The 19,577-nt window shown below is 40.4% G+C and overlaps 1 protein-coding gene across 1 annotated transcript in view; it reads right to left on the bottom strand.

Annotated features, from left to right (window-relative positions):
• SCHIP1 (schwannomin interacting protein 1) overlaps positions 1-17,990 on the bottom strand; it is a 431,576-nt gene extending 413,586 nt beyond the window's left edge. The window contains exon 1 of the mRNA XM_063442583.1: positions 17,848-17,990. Coding sequence (XP_063298653.1) covers positions 17,848-17,856 — 9 coding nt within the window. The 5' untranslated portion in view covers positions 17,857-17,990. The remainder of the gene's footprint in view (positions 1-17,847) is intronic.
• Positions 17,991-19,577: the final 1,587 nt, after the last annotated feature.

Below are 19,577 nucleotides of genomic sequence, written 5' to 3'. Positions count from 1 at the left end.
TAACTAAGGCAAAAAAACATAACTACAAGTTAAAACTCTACCTGCATTAGAACATAAATGTGAGGAAAAATAGAGGAAAGAAAAACAAAAGGAACTCGAAAGTCACTTTAAAACACAAATCTTCTCAGAACCTCAGGAGATCAGTCAGATACATTGAACCTACACCTTCTACATACGTCAACTTGACATTAGTAAGAATTTAGAAAGAGCTTCTTGAGGGGTCCACGAGAGTCTTTAAACCATTTTTATTTCTTTAAAGGACCACTGTAGTCACCCAGACCACTTCAGCTCAATGAAGGACTCTGGGTGCCAGGTCCCCCAGGTTTTAACCCTGCAGCTGTAATGTTTACATTGCAGGGTCAATCCAGCCTCTAGTGGCTGTCTTCCTGACAGCCGCTAAAGGTGCTTCCACGACGTTCAATGGGAAAATCGCATTGAGCACGCAGAACATCCATAGGAAAGCATTGAGTAATGCTTTCCTATGAGCGGTTTGAATGCGCGCACGGCTCTGTCCACGCATGCGCATTCGGCTCCACTCGGGAGCTGACGTCGGAAGGGGAGAAGAGGTCACCAGCACAGAGGGAACTCAGTGCTGGATTAAGGTAAGTGGCTGAAGGGGTTGTAACCTCTTTAGCCCAGCGGGAGGGTGGCCCTGAGGGTGGGGGAGACCTAAGGACTATATAGTGCCAGGAAAACAAGTTTGTTTTCCTGGCACTATAGTGGTCAGGGCCGGACTGGGAAAAAATTTAGGCCCGGGCATTTTTCAATCAGAGCGGCCCCCTAAGAAGGGGGCGGGGCCAGAGAGGGTGTGTTTTGTCATCACTAATGACAAGCACAGCCCCTCTCAAAGTGAGCATGTTAGTTCAATGCGCAGAGCCCCGCTGAAGAGCTCTGGCATTAGAAAAAGGCCCTGAATTTGTTCTGCGCAGCGCAAGCAAATTTAATAACATGCTTGCGCTGAGTTTGCTTTTAAATTGTCTCTGGTGTCTCCACAAGTGGGATACCAGAGGACAAAATGGCCAGAAAAGTGTATGGTGCATGTGTATGGAGCCTGCTTGTGGGATTGCGTGTGTGTAGAGTGTGGTGTGGTATTGTGTAAATAGGTCAATTTCATTTGTGTTTGTGGTGTAATATGTGTGGCTAGGGGCTGTAGAGAGTGTGTGTATAGGGAGCATAGTGTTATAGGGGATGTGGCGAGTGTGTGCATATGGGTTGAAGTGTGTGTGTATAGGTGACGTAGTGTGTGTAGGGGTTGCAGAGAGGGTGTGTTTAGAGAATGTTGTATGTGTTTGCTGACAAGGAATGTAGTGTGTGTGTAGGAGATCTACTGTGTAAAGGACCCAGAGTGTGTATGTGTGTGTGTGTAGAGGATTAAGAGTGCATATAAGGTAAGGGATCTAGCGTGTATCTGGAGGGTAATGTGTGTAGTGGTGCAGTGTGAGGGGTGCTTTAGTGTGTGTGTATATATATATATATATATATATATATATATATATATATTTGGACATATTGTATGCGTGAGGGGCGCAGTGTGTGTGTATGTAAGAGGGGTGCTGTGTGTGAGGGTGTTTTTATGTGCCGTCACATTCTAGGTTTCTAATTTTCTGTCTGTTAACTCACTGAGGGTTATTTTATTTATATATATATATATATATATATATATACATATATATATATATATATGTGTGTGTGTGTGTGTGTGTGTGGGAGTGTGCTGTATATGTGTGAGCGAGGGTGCTGTGTGTGTCTGAGGGTGCTGTGTGTGTTTGGGTGCTGTGTGTGTGTGTTTGGGTGCTGTGTGTGTCTGAGGGTGCTGTGTGTGTCTGAGGGTGCTGTGTGTGTGTGGGTGCTGTGTGTGTCTGAGGGTGCTGTGTGTGTCTGAGGGTGCTGTGTGTGTGTGAGGGTGCTGTGTGTGTCTGGGGGTGCTGTGTGTGTCTGGGGGTGCTGTGTGTGTCTAGGGGTGCTATGTGTGTGTGTCTGAGGGTGCTGTGTGTGTGTGTCTGAGGGTGCTGTGTGTGTGTCTGAGGGTGCTGTGTGTGTGTCTGAGGGTGATGTGTGTGTGTCTGGGGGTGCTGTGTGTGTGTCTGGGGGTGCTGTGTGTGTGTCTGGGGGTGCTGTGTTTGTGCCTGGGGGTGCTGTGTGTGTCTGAGGGTGCTGTGTGTGTCTGGGGGTGCTGTGTGTGTCTGGGGGTGCTGTGTGTGTCTGGGGGTGCTGGTGCTGTGTGTGTGCCTGGGGGTGCTGTGTGTGTCTGGGGGTGCTGTGTGTGTCTGGGGGTGCTGTGTTTGTGTCTGAGGGTGCTGTGTTTGTGTCTGGGGGTGCTGTGTGTGTGCCTGGGGGTGCTGTGTGTGTGTCTGGGGGTGCTGTGTGTGTGTCTGGGGGTGCTGTGTGTGTCTGGGTGCTGTGTGTGTCTGAGGGTGCTGTGTGTGTTTGAGGGTGCTGTGTGTGTTTGAGGGTGCTGTGTGTGTCTGTGTGCTGTGTGTGTGAGTGTGAATGTATATTTTATTTACATTTAAATATATATTTTTTATTAATAAAAAAAAAAAAAAAAAGTTATATCCCCCCCTCCTCCCTTCTTACCTTTTAGCCTGGAAGGAGGGGGGGAGCTGTTCTGCCTGTGGGGAGAGGGGGATCCGTTCTGCCTGGGGCTGGGGGTGGGGGGGGGTGCTGTGCAGCTTCCTTCCCTGGTGGTCCAGTGGTGAGAGTGAACTTTAGCCTGAAGGCTATAGTTCACTCTCGCGAGATCTGAGCGTTGCCGCGGTAACCGCGGCAACGCTCAGACCTCGCGAGAGGACCCGGCGGAGCTGCTGGCTAGAGCTCCGCCGGTCCTCTCGCCTGCCTCCCTCCCGCACTCCCTCTCCTGCCAGCGGCCGCCTGTCAGTGTCTCTGGGCCGGTGAGGGAGATCTTTGATCTCCCCACCGGCCCATGGAAGCACACAGCAGGGCCGGCGCTCGGGTAGCGCTGGCCCTGCAGATACTGGCAGGGGAGATCCTGTGATCTCCCCTGCCGGCCTCGGCCCCACGGCCATCGCGGCCCACCGGGCATTTGCCCGGTATGCCCGATGGCCAGTCCGGGCCTGATAGTGGTCCTTTAAGTTGCAACTTATCTTGGGAATTGAAGTATTTGTACATAAGTTAGCAATTTGTTAAGAAATGATGAGAGCAGCCAGTGGTCAGTATCTAAATTCTATCGCGCATAAATGTAAAAGCTCTGTAAACCCCCCATTGCAAGCAGAAATGCAATATTTGTACAGCAAGTGCCTGAAACACATTGCTTTTTAAGACAACACAAATGCTATGAGGATTTCACTGCAGGCTGTCTTAGATATGCATCTTTGTCTGGGACTCAAATCTCAGAACGCCTGTATTATTGCGTAGAAAAATATATTGATGCTTCATGAATAAACAGTAATGAGAACAGTACAAAAAAACAGCATAAAATATTGTGTTTACAACTTTCTATGATTGTCTTGTCGGATCATTATTTTTCAGTGCTATCCACACAGTGGAGGAACATTATAAAAATGATCCCTCCAGCTCGCTGTTATTAAGTGAGCTGATAAATAAAAAAACAGAAGTAAAAAGCTGTTTGGTGGTAATACAATACATCCAAAACTGCCCGTATAAGAAAGACAACATATATAAGGCGAGATCCTGAGGAAGAGAGAGGTGGGGGTATACCCAGGATATGCACAATGGTAGCTCAAATTGATTAATTCATATTTATTCAGGGATTTCCCTCATTTATATAGGGTATTTAAGGGCTAAAATGAGGATACTATCAGCCAGACCAAACATTGTCTACATGTCAATCTCCTTGGATATAATTATTCCATTTTGTCCATCCATGTTTGGTTATAGGCAAGAACTCAATCTCCATCTCCAGTTGATAGGAAATTAGATTTTTTTACATTTCCCGAGTTGGGATCTCACTCGTCTCCAGAATCTTACAATACCTTTTTTTGCTGCCAAAACATTTGTTATTATATAGCTATCTTTAAATCCCATTTTGGGCAACCCTAAATGTAAAAGTGCTACCAGAGGAGAGAAAACCAAGGATAGGCCCATGACTCCCTCTAGGTTTGTATATGTTAGTTTCCCAAAAACGTATATTTTCTGGCATGTCCATATATAGACATAAGAACCATAAATATGGTAACAACACCTGCAAATATAGAAGAGGCATTGAACATCCTATTAGGGATGTTCATGGGCAAAAAAAAATTGTTTGGAAATTCGGGTAAGTAAAAAAATGTGTCTGCTTCGGACCAATGGCATTCGGTTCGGCACTTTGGAACTGTAGAATGGCATTTGGTTTGGATATTCGAGAATGCAGCATTCAGGCATTCATTTCGGGCATTCGGCAGTTTGGCATGTCATTCGTTTTAGGCATTCAAAAAAAAGAAACAAAAAGGAGAAGGGAAAAAAAGGCAAAACTCACTCTCTCTCTCTCCCTGGAACACTTAAAAGCAATGTGTCTCTCCACGTTTGCAACAAGTAAAGTACAATAAATGTAATGTAATTTATGTCTCTCAGTCTTTTGTGCTATCACAACTAGTCTGGTCACATGAATGCAAGTCAAGCCCTGACAGTGTGTTTTATATACTATTCCACCTCAATGACTCTGTGTGCCTTTATTGGTCAAGTGTTAGTGACAAAATCACCATTAATTGGCTGTCCTCTAACATCAATCAACTTGTCACTAAATAATATATATATTTTTTATAAACTTTTTTTATAATATAAATATAGGAACTGCCTCAAATGTATTGTTTAATAGGTGTGGTTTGGTGGAAATAGGGTTTAATATAAAAAAAAGTTTATAAAAAATATATATATTATTGAGTGATAACTTGTCACTCCATAATATATATATTTTTTATAAACTTTTTTTTATATTAAACCCTATTTCCACCATACCACGCCTATTAAATAATACATTTTAGGCAGTCCCTATATTTACATTATTTTTTTCTCTGGATTGTTTTAACCCTTCACACTGCTCCACTACAAACATATTTTATTTTTACAAATTCATAATATCATCCTTCTTGTCTGGCATATATTTCTATAAGCACCCATTCACTCTAATCCATTAGCTATATTACTAGTATACATTCACTTAACATGCATTAGCTAGATAAATAGTATGTATATAATATACACATGATTTAAATATATTGATATTAATTGTGTATAGTTATTTTTCTTTATATTTCCCCATTTTTTATATTTATTTTTCTGTTGTTTATAGTTTTCTGCCCCTTTCCTTATACACACTATATTTGCCCATACCATTTCCTTACACTAATATGGTGTCTTATTCCCCGAGTTGCTTTGGAGGGAGGGGAGGGTCTAACGACGGGGTTGTGTATCCAGGGGACGGGACAAATCAGTGCTCACATGCACTGTCTTCCCCTCTGTCTGGACCTCCCCGCCGGACAGGACCCCTCCAGGGTACATGCATGTGCACTACATTAGGGACACTGCGGATGAGTTTGGAGCTACCTAGAGATGGAGGCCAGGTGAAGTTCGCGGAGGTCCGTGACGTCACTTCCGCAAACCATCTCGGTCGGCCCGATCACTTCGGCCAACCAACACTGTTCACCAATTATATAGTAAAGAAAAAATAGTGCTGAAATTCGGCCAATAACACATCACACTCCCCATATGTATACCATTAAGGTTATTAATAGAGACCTTTGAAGCACTGTCATTGGACATATACCAATCAAGATAATTAAAGGGGAAGGACTACAAGTGATTTAAAAATTTAAGATTCTGAGGACCACAATTACAGCTGGCTGAAGAAGCTCTTTGAGAGTGAAACGCGTATTGGCTATCTATCTAAGGCCTTTTTAAATTATTGTATCATATCATTGTATACATTCAAATACATATTTTACTTTAATTTTATTTTATCAAAGTAATTTTATCCACGTCCTTTTGGAGCCTCCAGGAATCTTTTGGAGCCTCCAGCCATCCCCACTGTCACGGTAATATACCCCAACACGCAGGAATAGTCCAGATAGTCAAGAGACAAGAAAACAGGATTCGTCTTACCGGACCTTAGAATGGCCGGACTTAGACGAGTACAAGAAAAGACAGAGTCCAGAACAAGCCGAGGTCAAGGGAACGGAGAGACAGCGTACAGTAGAACAAGCCAGGGACTGGTACACAGGAGAGCAAACCGGCGGATAGACAAGCAAGGATAAAGAGAGAACGGAGTCAGGAACAAAGCCAAGGTCAAGCACCAAAAAACCAACTGAACGATCCAAGCACTAAAGGGAACTGAACAGAAACTACGATAGGGCAAGGTACAAAGGAAACAGGTGAGTATAAATACCCTAGTGTTCACTTTGATTGGCCCCTGTCATATCCATGCCCCCAAAACGTGAGTGTATGGGGAACGTGGCATGACAGGGGCCAATGGGAGACTGATTCTAATTTTGTCTCCCACTGTCCCTTTAAGAGCGCGCCCGAGACTCGCGGCGCGCTCTTAGTGTCAGGCGGGACACGTGACCGCTTCTCGCGGTCACTGCCCACCTTCCTGATCTCGTCGTCGGATGAGCCGTGTGCGGCTCGTGCAGGAGCAGGACCGCGCGCGGCGAAAAGAGAGACCCCGGCCGGCCCCTGGAGAGGGTAAGTACTGCTACACCCACTAAAATTGGCACAGTACCTGCACACCTCAGAGTCAGGATTACTAGACTCAGAACAAGGTGAGCACCCCATTTGTTTCTTGTTTACATTCTCACCTCCAGTCTCAACAGACTACACATCGGTTTGTTTCTTTTATGTTTTCTTTATGAGAACCACTCCACAACGAATCGGAGGTGTGGTGCTGCCATAAAAGCACACCAGCTTGATTACGGAGCCAGTATTCACACACAGGCTCCTTTAAATGTGAGTGTCCTGACTGCAATATTATATACTGTGTTCTTTTCTAAGTACCATCTGCACTATATTGTATCTTTTGTCTTTCATTCCTTTACTTTTAATCAAGTTACCTGTGGTAAGTTTATTCCACATATACAAAATTTGTTTAGCGCTCCACTTGTAGGTGTAGGTTTTTTACTTAGACCGGTTTATAAGTCTTTTAATAGTGGAGTATTATGTCTGTTAAAGTGGCTTTGTTAACTTTGGGGGCCTTTGCATATTTTGCAACAACCCCCATAGAAAACATGCCAGCTTGTTTTGCCACAGTCAGTAGAAAACATGCAAGTAGAAACTTATCAGAAGCTCTCCGTTGTAGCTACTGCCATATTTATTGCAGGAAACGTTGTCATCTACTGATGCTTTATCTGCCAGAAGCAATGTCAATAGCACACATTCTCACATCCAAACTCCAGCTTTTTTCTAGTTTTATCAACTTGGGTTTCATAAGACACAGTTGTCCCTACTTTTTCTTATATCTTTTTTTTTTGTTTATTTTGTTTTTATTTAAATCTTTGTTGTTGTCATTTTCGGTATCATACAGGTATACATTTAAACATCCAAATATATAATAGTACATATGCTGATGTTGCAAGAAAATCTGACAGTCAATACATTGTTCATATTGGTTACATATAATTATACAATTGTACTACCCTAAATACAATAATGACATGCAACGAGCTATCATTGTAAGAGTAACGTGGAGTGTGAAGTACGGGATGGTTATAGAATCCAAAGGCTATGAATGTTACTTCTCAGTATATCATGTATCTGATCAATCTTAGTAGGGACTTAGGCCCATCCAAATGGTTATAGCAAAAAAAGAAGAAAATAAGTGTAAAAATATGTGTAACCAAGTCGAATAAAACTAAGGAAATAAAAAAAGAAACTTGTCATCTGATTTGAAGGAGTGGTGGTTGCCAGGTGGACAGGACTCCCCCTGCCCTCCATGGACTGTGCAGGGGAGGCAAGAGAAACCCAAACCCACGGGCAACATCCCTGTAATTTAAAGAGCATCTACCTTGAGATCATGAGTTGCAGTATTTTAACCATGGTTTTAGAATTGTGTTGAGAGTGTGTTTTCCCTATTGTCAAATATCTGGGTGTGCATGTGTACCCATAGGTGCACCCCATAAATGTTCATCAGACCCTTGTGCTCATGTCAGTCTGGAGGTTCAACCATGGTGTCCATATTTGTATGTAGTGTGTTGTCATGGTGCAACCCAAACCCTGCAGACTGATTTCCTGGACTCTGACCTCTGCTTGCTATACCGACTACTTTACTCAGCTGCCAGCCCTGACTTCTGCCTCTCGTCTGACCCTGCCTTTTGGTTTCCCCTTAATCTGCACTGTGCTTTTGGTTTTTGCCTCCTCCCTGTGCCATCTCCTGCAACTGGGCTCCAACTCCTGTTAAACTGTTTCATAATGACCAGATCTCTACCATGGAGCCCGTGGAGATGTTGAATGTCCTGAGGACCCTCACACAGCAAGTGACCCTCCTGTCTCAAACCGTAAGTGAATTGCAGCGTGGCTATGCTGATTTAAAGGGGAACACACACCATGTTCCTGAACCTGATATTGCATTGCCTGAAAGATTCACTTGTTGCAGGGCTGTCACGTATTCCGCACATAAAAATGTGATTAATGGCATTTAGTGTTCTGACAGGAAAAGTTGTGCCGAGCAAAATTACTGCCCTGAAAGAAAAGTTGTGCCTAGCAGCAATCAATCCACAGGAGGGTTTGTGCTGAGCAGCAATCATGCAAATAGAAACCTGGTAACTGCCTTGCATGCGACTGTACCGAAAAGCCAGGTCGTTGGCTAACCCAGCTCTGGCTAACCCTGCTCCTGTTCCAGAGCCTCAAAAGGAGGCTGCTGTGGCTACCTTCCAATCCTCAGCCTCTGTCTCCCCTAACGTTTCCTGCTCCAACACAGATGATATGTCCCCAGACTGTGTAATTGCCTCCAATGGAACCGTGGAGAGCGGGCTGTTAAGGCCAGAGCTGCATCACCTCAGGTGGTTGATGCTTCTTGCCTCCTTGCCTTCACTGCCTTCTTGAAGAATAACAACCTGCAAAATGTTCCAATACTCTCGGATTCTGATGATTCTGTTGTCTATACAGACCTGGATTTCCTGTCTGAACTAGTTGAAGCCATGTCTGCTGGCGCCCAGAGGTCGCCCCTTCTGGGGGGGCTCTGTCACGGTGCAACCCAAACCCTGCAGACAGCAAGGCGTGGCCGCCCCTTTAAGAGACCTGGTTGAAACTTATGATCTGGTCATTTTGCCTGTTTGTTTTTTCCTGCTGGATCTTTGATACTCCTGCTGACTGATTTCCTGGACTGTGACCTCTGCCTGCTATACCGACTATGTTACTCCACTGCCAGCCCTGACATCTACCTCTTGTCTGACTCTGCCTGTGGATTTCCCCTTAATCTGTACTGTGCTTTTGGTTTTTGCCTCCTCCCTGTGCCATTTCCTGCAACTGGGCTCCAACTCCTGTTAAACTGTTACACGTGTGTTATGACCTGATAAGAAGTATTGGAGTTCTTCCATGGATCGAATTCAGTCCACTCTAGGGAACCACTCCTGAAGTGTTGGAGGGGTGGGTTGTTTCCAGTATTTGGGCCCCAGAGTTTTAGCTGCATTTAGTAACCAGTATTGAAGAGAATTAGTGTATTTTTTGAGGGGGTTTGGGGGATAGGTGTAGGCAGCTTTCAACAAATTTTCTAAGTTTAGCGATGTTGGCAATTTGGTCGATAAGCAGAAGAACCTCCCTCCAATACCCTTGGATGATAGGACAATCCCACCATCTCCAGCATTTCTCTGGTACCTGGGGGGAAATCGTAGGGACATCCATACTATTTCTATGAGTGTAGTGAAGCATTTTATCCCAGTCTGTGGAAGTGAGGGGGAGGCCTAATTCCATCTCCCATATCGTTGTAGAATTGGGAAGTGTGGTGTTTGTATTTTCTTGTAAGTGGGAATAAACCCTTGAAAATGGGGGTGTATGGGTATGAGGTTGAGAACACAAGTCTGAGATCTTAGTTTGTGGGGATTTGTCTAGAATGTTTATCATTAGGGTGATATCTTCTTTAGAGGGAAGTTTGCCAATCAGTTCCCTAATATCCGGCACCGTGGAAAGATCTTGTGATGCCGTCAGGGGTGGCGTGCGTGAAGCCATGCTGGATCTAGAGGCCTCTGAGTCTACCTCGGATTTCTACAGAAAATATTTGCTCAGCGGCTGAAATCTTGAGCCCGTTGGGTTCTTGGATTCTTTAACTGCTGCGGGGTCTCTTTTCTTGTTTCCCATGTTACGGGATGTCCCGCTGGTGTGCAGATTATGATTTCCCTCGGACGGAATTAGTCTCATGCGTCCACTCTAATGGCCTTTCGGACACGCCCCCCCCCCCTTTTAATATCTTATGATTGAGTTGAATGTCACAGAAACTCCAATGCTGTCTGTATGAGTATTTTCCAAAGATTGCATTTTTATGAAATACTCAAAACTGAAAAGATGTCCTCTTTATGTTTCAGAGGACTTCCCTTCATGTTTTGGTTTGGCAGATCAGTTATCTTATTGCCAGTGTGATATTTTTCTGCAATTTTTGTGCCATATAAACTTGTAAAATGGTGTTATTATCATACCTTGAAATTCAAGAAGTATGTGAACATAATTTATATTGTCTGAATGAAAGTTTTTAATGTAAACTATAATTATACTTGATTCCCTAACATTTTCTAATAGTGTGGTAATGCATTTTAAGGGATTGTAGTCGAGACATAGATATAGATATATATATATATATATATATATAATTTTTTTAACAGTATTTGTTAGTGAACATGAAAATAGGATGGAAACATATTTCAAATCAATGTATATACATTATAATTATATAAATAAATTATTCATATGATATATTATACATATGAAAAATTAATGTAAAATACAATATAATTAATATATGTTTACTTCTTCATATATGTTAAGACTAATTAATAAACAATGTCCATCAAATCAATATTATCTCTATCCTCAGTTAAACCACTCTGAGAACAAAGCATGTCCTCCTATTGAATATGGTATATAACATGACTTTAATAAGACGAAATATGCACACATCAAATTGATCCTAATTTATATCCATGGCAAACAAATCACATTTGACAGTAACATTAGTGCATATTTCAGCACTGCCAATCACATAACATTTGACATTCGTCAATTTTACATTTGCGCAGTAAGCATTTTTATGTCGAAAAGTGCAAAAGAAGCAACTTTTTTGAATAATGAGTTAATAGCAGCTGTTTTACCAGTCTTCAGTAAATGAACACAATTGTGGGACAACTTTTTTTCTTTCTGTCACAGTCTATGTATCAGCATTTCAGTATGTTTTTATTTTATTTTTTAACACGATAATATAGAAAAAACTGCACAACTTTGAATTTCACTTCACGGGAATATTTTTGTTTTTTTTGTCCCTCCATCGATTTACTGCCTCCTCTATAAGTTTAGCACACCATTCTGCTTTATAGGAGTAATTTAATGCAGTTGCATATATTTCATTTGATCCAGAATAATGAAGTCTGAATCTACAAGTGGACTACTACAATCTCAGTGATGGGAGAAAACCAAACAGTTATTTGTCTTCACTGGGTGCTCATAAGGTGATCTTTAATTGTTCTTTATTTATATTCTCTGTGTTTTCATATGTTTTATAGAAGTTTTGCAGACAATAAAAATAATAAGGGGATACAAAAGGCAATAAGACATATTTAATGGGCAAAATAATGTTATTCCCCACTTTATATACAAAACATAAATATTAAAAAGCAGCATGGGGCACCACTAAAAAGGGGAATAAATACCGTATTTAAAAGGGAAGATGGATCAATTTAACAAAGAAAGAAAAACATGATGGGCTTGGGCACGGTAGGCAACCTTGAGACACTTCAACTACTGTGAACTAAATCTCCCTGATGCTTTGCCAGAATTATGACTGTAAAAACATGGTAGATCTGGAGTTGCCTACACCGGACTTAAAGAAATCGCAACATTCTTTAGTGATGAGCTATACTGAATGCAATCTCTGTTTCCCATATGTTGTTGTGGGGGTCACAAAAAAAAGAAAAAAAGATTATTCTGCACTTAAACAGTATGTAAAAGAGAAAACAACATTATAATGAGAACAAATGGGGAAAAAAGAGATGGACAGGGAGATAGACAATAAGAATGGGATGACTACTGTTTCAGAAATGTTGAATTTGGTTCAAGCCATAGAGTCAAGTAAATAAAAGTCACTTCACCACATCCGAGCTGTGTTTGGGCATGGCAGGTGATCAATAGAATCAATTCCCTCATCCAGTTTCTCAAAGCAGATGGGATTTAAACAGTTCTCAAACAGTTTGTACAAGAAAATAATCTGTTGGAGGGGGCTAGAAGAAGTTACAGGAGAGGAAAGAAATGTGCTGTCAGACACATTAAGTATGCCATCCCTATAGAATCTTTACTTAATCTTTACTCCATTGGTACCACCAGTCTTCCATTCTCTGTCTAGATAATTTTTACCTTACTGCTTAATGATGACCTGCGCACCACAATGATACACCTGGAGATACCTCAATGTTTCTCTTACCACAAACAATAGCATTTGTCCCCAAAGGATACATTCCATAAGTCAGGACTGCAAGGCCAATTCAAAAACCAGTTTGAATGACTGACTGGACTGTTCCAGCTGATCACTTTGTTCCATTAATTTTCCTTTGATGTTTTATTCTAGTTTAGAGTCTGACCTGGAAGGACCTCACATCCACACAAGGCAGAGGGAGAGATCAAAAAAGATCCTGTCTTCTTCATAAATTCAGGGCTTCTGGAGACTATTCTTTTAGCACTGTTATTATTTAATGTGTTGCCGGTTGACAGCTAACGCAGCCAGTGGGCCTGTTTATATATTTATTGGGTGTCAGTTCAAGAATTAATTCCTAAATAAATCCTGAGCATTTCGGCACCATTGATTTGACATTATTTTATTCCCAAATTCAGTGTAACTCAGATTGCTACTTCAATTCAGTTGAATTTCTTTCTTTTTTTTTTTATTCTCTTTATTAGTGTTTTGTATATAAAACATAAAAAAAAACAAGACAATTACATTTACAAAGTTGTTTGCCTTGAATACATAATCAGTTGCATCATTCTTATTAGTATTGTATAAGTTATCTTTGTCATGAAGCTAAATATGCGATCCATCTCTGATTTATAGTTTGATAATTAAGGTAAGCATATCATAAGGCAGAAATCAAGTTATAAACCATCTCACAGGACACAAATAAACATAAATTACAAAACAAATACCATGTTCTTGATTAGAGGGATACAGGAGGAGAGAGGTTTTTCATTTTCTTAGACTTCCCTTGATTTTATATATTTCCTTACAGCATATTGATTTTTTTTTGTTTGTCCCAAAAACCACTATATCTATATATTTTTTTATTCAGTTGAATTTCAACCAACGAGAAAAGAAACAAACCACAAATCTGCAATGGCCTTCCTGGTCAAAAAAGGATGCATTTTGAAATATGAAATATTTTTTTTTTAGAAAGCCATTTCAGAGACCTTATTTCATAGATCATATTGAAGAGTAAACTTGTAAACATATAACTAATAATGTATAGACTTAGCAATAATATTTATATTCATAAAAATGTAATTGTTTGCACACAGAGTGCAGAGTATTGTATAATGGAAAAAACTGCGCACAAATACTATTTTTTTTTCAGGGTAGTATTACACGAATATCTACATATTTCCTATCAAATTAGTTCATTCATATATTTAAATAATGATATCCCCATTTATCTTTTCTCACTTTTACACTAAACCATTTCCCTACACGTGTACTGCAAACAGGATAAGTAGAGGCCTCCACATTTTCCTTAGTGGTCCATCAATGTGAGTTTAGATATGGACAGTCCATCAATGTGAGTTTAGAGGTGGGCAGTCTACCAGTGTACTGTGGATATGAACAGTCCATCAATGTGAGTGTAGATATGTGTAGTCCACCAATGTGAGTATAGATATGGACAGTCCATCAATGTGAGTGTAGATATGGGCAGTCCATCAATGTGAGTGTAGATTTGGACAGTCCATCAATGTGAGTATAGATATGGACAGTCCATCAATGTGAGTGTAGATATGGACAGTCCATCAATGTGAGTGTAGATTTGGACAGTCCATCAATGTGAGTGTAGAGATGTGCAGTCCATCAATGTGAGTATAGATATGGACAGTCCATCAATGTGAGTATAGATATGGACAGTCCATCAATGTGAGTATAGATATGGACAGTCCATCAATGTGAGTGTAGATATGGACAGTCCATCAATGTGAGTGTAGATATGGACAGTCCATCAATGTGAGTGTAGATTTGGACAGTCCATCAATGTGAGTGTAGAGATGTGCAGTCCATCAATGTGAGTATAGATATGGACAGTCCATCAATGTGAGTATAGATATGGACAGTCCATCAATGTGAGTATAGATATGGACAGTCCATCAATGTGAGTGTAGATATGGACAGTCTATCAGTGTAGTGTGGATATGGACAGTCCACCAATGTGAGTGTAGATATGTGCAGTCCACCAATGTGAGTATAGATATGGACAGTCCATCAATGTGAGTGTAGAGATGTGCAGTCAATCAATTTGAGTATAGATATGGACAGCCCACCAATGTGAGTGTAGATATGTGCAGTCCACCAATGTGAGTATAGATATGGACAGTCCATCAATGTGAGTGTAGATATGTGTAGTCCACCAATGTGAGTATAGATATGGACAGTGCATCAATGTGAGTGTAGAGATGTGCAGTCAATCAATGTGAGTATAGATATGGACAGTCCATCAATGTGATTGTAGATATGTGCAGTCCATCAATGTGAGTGTAGATATCAATGTGAGTGTAGATATGTGCAGTCCATCAATGTAAGTGTAGATATGGGCCTCAATTTACTATTGTTAGATGAGTTTCCAAATAATTTAATATTTTTGGATAACCTTTTCTTTTAAGAATATTTTCTATTATGAAAAATATTTTAATTCTGTAAATGTTTTGATAATTCTTGATATGTTGATATATTTGTTATATGTGATATATTTTGTTATATTTGAATGTGGAAAAAAATAATTTTAAAGCTTTTCCAAAAATATTAACTCACTTGGAAAGCTTATACAAACATATTAAATTGAGGCAATGATGTCATATGGTATCCAAATCCCTTTTCACATACAGTATGGTTGGACCACACTGATTGTAGCCACACTACACCAACAGGGTAAAAGGAGATAAAGTTACAGACTAACAAGTGGATGGAGAGTTTGGGAAAACAATTGGAGGGTGAAGAATAGAGGCATAAACATTGAGAAATGAAGACAGCAGAAGAAGGAAATAAGGGAGACACATGAAGAGTGTGTTCAAATAGAGACACACAGAGTGGTGAGAGGGGTAATGGCAGAGGGGATTGGAGAACCACAAAGAACAATAGGGGGCTGAAAGACATGGGAGTTAACCCAAACAGACAGAGAATGTGTGGTCCTAAACTATACTGCTGAGTTCACAATGGGACTCTACACAGGTAACCTAGTAAGATATCAATATATCCTTCAGCAGCGCTAGTTTGTTCTACTACAAAACCTGGCTCTAACAAACCTAAATTAGCTGCAGGTTATTGTTTTTACTCTATGTTATTGGCCAAAAGATACAGCAATTGCCAGGGGTACCTGAAGTTGCCATTTAGAAGCACACTAAGTCTGTACCTCTACAGGTTCTAGGTAAAAACACTGCACCCGCTATATTTATTAGCACATAGTATCAAACATTTAATGTCACCCAGCAAAATGTTCCTGGGAGGTTTTCTAGGGCAAGGTTTAACTCAGGAGCCATTTACAAGTATAGTTAATGGGTCTGCTGCGGTCTCATTTGTAAAATTATTTTAATTAAAAATCTATTGATGTATTTATTTCCTGATTAGTTTGACCTATTATATCAGTTCCTCTATTTATTTATCCAGAACTACACACAACACACGTTTATCAATCTCTACATTTAAAACATTAATCCATTTGTTTCCTAATAAATTTATTGAAATCTGTAGCAGATGAAAAAAAAAAACCCTCTTACTTTCATCCAACTTGCTCTTATAATGTAAAATCACAGTCTATGGCACTGGTCACATTTGTGAAACAAATCTTAACAATAGCTGTCAATCCGTCTCATAAATAACTATATTTACCTTTGTCGAAGGCTAGAATTTCCATTTTAATTGAACTGACCGTGTTAGTCTAGAGTTGTAAAAATCATGTTTGCTTAAGATCTGATAAAAGCGACATGTTCCCAGAAAAGCTCTTTTCAATCCCACATAATAGAGAAATAAATACAACGCCTGAAAAAAGGAGACTTAGAGAGAGCAATGTCAATCAATCACTGCACACCATATTACATCGATGAAGTGCCTCTTGTCAAACCATTAAAATATGTCACAACCTATGACATATCTGCACCTCTCCTCAGCCATCTCAGTTGTAAGCCTCAAGATTAAATATTAATATCTCCCTGCAGACAGAAGGATTTCTGACACTCTTTCATTTATATTTTTTTTAATATTCCCATCAGGTGATTAGAATGACATGGTACCATTTTGGCATTCTGGTCAGCTTTCTCTTATCCTGTCTTTCTATAATTCAGAATTTTAAAAAAATGAAGAGTTATTGGAAGTCCATTTACTTCTCTGTATAATTCAACTCTTATAATCTAAAGTTAGAATATGCCATAAAATTTTAACACATCCTATATTGTTTCTGCAGAACAATATGCTGGAAATGTAAAATGCAATTCTGATTTTGTGCCTGTGAGTTACGTACCCGAATGTAACACACGATACCGTCTGGCAAATGAAGATGTTCACATTTTTTTTTTTTTTTTTAACAAACTAGTGCGTTTTGAGCATTGTAATCACCTATTCATAATACAACTAATTAACACATAATGCATGATATGCCATGTATCATTAGGTGCATACATGTTTATTATAATTATTTTGGTTATACATAGGTATATCTTAATATGCGGCAACAAAACCAGTAACTGTTCACTGCTTGAAACAAAATTTTATTAATTACTAGACGGAGACATATATAATGAATGGTTTCTCTGTATGTGTAGTTTTTAGATATTGGAAATATATATATATATACACACACACACACACACACACCCTCTCACAGACACACAAACTCAAAGACATACACACACTCTCTCGTCAATTTAAATAAATGCATACAATACCTATATGTGTACAAGTAATGGATTCACTGAAAGTCACATTCTAGCTAGCAGCTTTGGAATAGACAGCACTGTTTCTCATCCACCATGCATATTTAATATATTTTCACACTTGCTTGCTATTGAAAGCAACTAGGCAGAAGACAAACTGCTTCACTTATGGCAGTGATTCATGGTCTACCTGAAATCAACTGAACTCCAAATCCTCCAAGCAACATGGTGCTTTGAAGCAAATTAACAGCAGGATACCTGGAAGGCTTTTTATCCTGAAAGAGCCCCCTCTAGAATATGGATTTTTACCTGCAATGTTCTGTTTCTCTGACACTGGCTCTCACACACAAGGACAGCTCAGCCATAGATAACAGTGAACTCTAAAACAATGCCTTAGCATGATAGCATCAGGACTACTCTTACACCTATATATATAATATAAAATACATCATACATGTATGTCTTCTACTGGCAAGTAAAGCAAACAGCATGCAGGTGCCAGGAGACATGCCATGACATTTTATTTGTAATTTACATGCATTGCAAGGAAATCACTAAAGTGTCTTTTTAGAGGAAGGGATACATTACCAGGAGCATGCTGAGATGTCTGGGTCACCTGCAGGGCTACTGGGAGACCTTGTGACTGCTCTTCCTCTGGACCAGGCGAGATGGAATGATTGCAGCCCAGTACAAGGAGAGGATGATATTTGACTAAAGCTCATTCATGGGAGGAGAGAGACACAGAGACCCTTAGACAGCCAAATAGCAAGACACTCCTGACTGAGTCTCCTGACTGAGTACTGTGCTGCTGAGTCTGAGATGAGGGTAGTGATGTAAGGGAACCTGGGTATTCATAGTGCTGAGACTGTATTCTAGCAGCCCTGCAGCTTACGGTTCGACTTAACCTCTTCACTGCCTGACTGCTGCCTAACTTTGCTGCCAATCAGGAGCAGACAGGCAACACTGGTGATGTGGTGTATCCTCATTAATGGTGATGGGAGTTGCAGCACACAGGAGCTAGAATGCCAACAGAGGATTAGCTTTCCTTAGTAAATACATTGCTAATATGTCCTGATTTGCAGGGAGAATAAAGTCAGTCCATGAGACAATAGAATGCTGACTCTTTTAACCTTTCCGCTGCGAATGATGTCAATGCAGGTGATTAGATTGCTAGCTTATTTGGTGGTGTAATAATAATTATGAAATCATTATTATTATTACTAGAGGAATATGTTTAATTATCAGTGCATTGTTTATGTTTCCCTTTTTTTTTTTTTAACTGAGTGACAATCTGGCAGTGAAGTGGTTACATGCTTAGCAGGTGCAGTGTAATGCATATGTTAGGTAGTGAGGCAGGGGCTAATATTTGGTTTAAAGAAAGTACATTGTGTTCTAGAGAGGCAAATCAGCCCACGGAATAGTTATGAGCAGTTGAGCCCCCAGTTGTCTGGTAGGTGCAGTAAAACACATAAGGAATTGTAATTTAGTGAGCTTTTAATGTACTCACATTTTGCAATGCAATGCAATGCCAGATTTTGGAGAAAGTGTTTGTGATGCTGGTGTGAATGTTATATACATGTAGGGATGATGAATTACACATATACTGATATTCAACCGGTTTAATAAATCATTGGAAGCTGGATACTTTTTACAATTCAGCTTTTGTGACCCACATTTTGCAATTTAATTTTCAGTTGATCACCTCACCATCCACTCACAGTTATTCACCAAACATCTAATGTTCTCTCACTGAACAAAAATCCTATTGAAATACAATCTGCAATTCTTATATTTACTATAAACAGATTCAGTTAAACGTGACCTGAATGAGCACATCTCACTAGGTACCTGACTGGTGACCAACCCATCCTGTTGCCCAATAACACGCATGAGACCTATATTGTTTGGTATGGGCAACAGCCACAGCTTTATTTTAACATAAAACACAAAATGCCAGCAAACATATCATCCTGTCAGCTGTTGGGGTGCTTCCCTAACAGACACCATGAAATAATGCAAGAGTCCGGAGCAGCCTGCCCCCGCCATCAGCTCTCAGCAGGCTGCGACTCCCCAAGCCGCCTCGGCATCTTCTTCAACTGTACTGCGCTGACCAGGACTCCCGCAAGCTGTGACAAAACAAGAAGCAAAACAAGACACCAACACCACAAACAACCAACAACTGAAAACAAAGGGAGGGTGGGCGGGAAAGCTAGGATCCCAAAACTTTTCTTGATGAACTGGTAAGTCTCCTCCCCTCTCACCCCGTTTTATCCCTTCTGCCAATTAGCAACAATGTATACATTCTAGTCCCAACCCCT

This window comes from Pelobates fuscus, chromosome 2 (assembly GCF_036172605.1).
Source record: "Pelobates fuscus isolate aPelFus1 chromosome 2, aPelFus1.pri, whole genome shotgun sequence".
NCBI lineage: Eukaryota > Metazoa > Chordata > Amphibia > Anura > Pelobatidae > Pelobates > Pelobates fuscus.
This window is presented reverse-complemented; position numbering and strand designations above follow the sequence as displayed.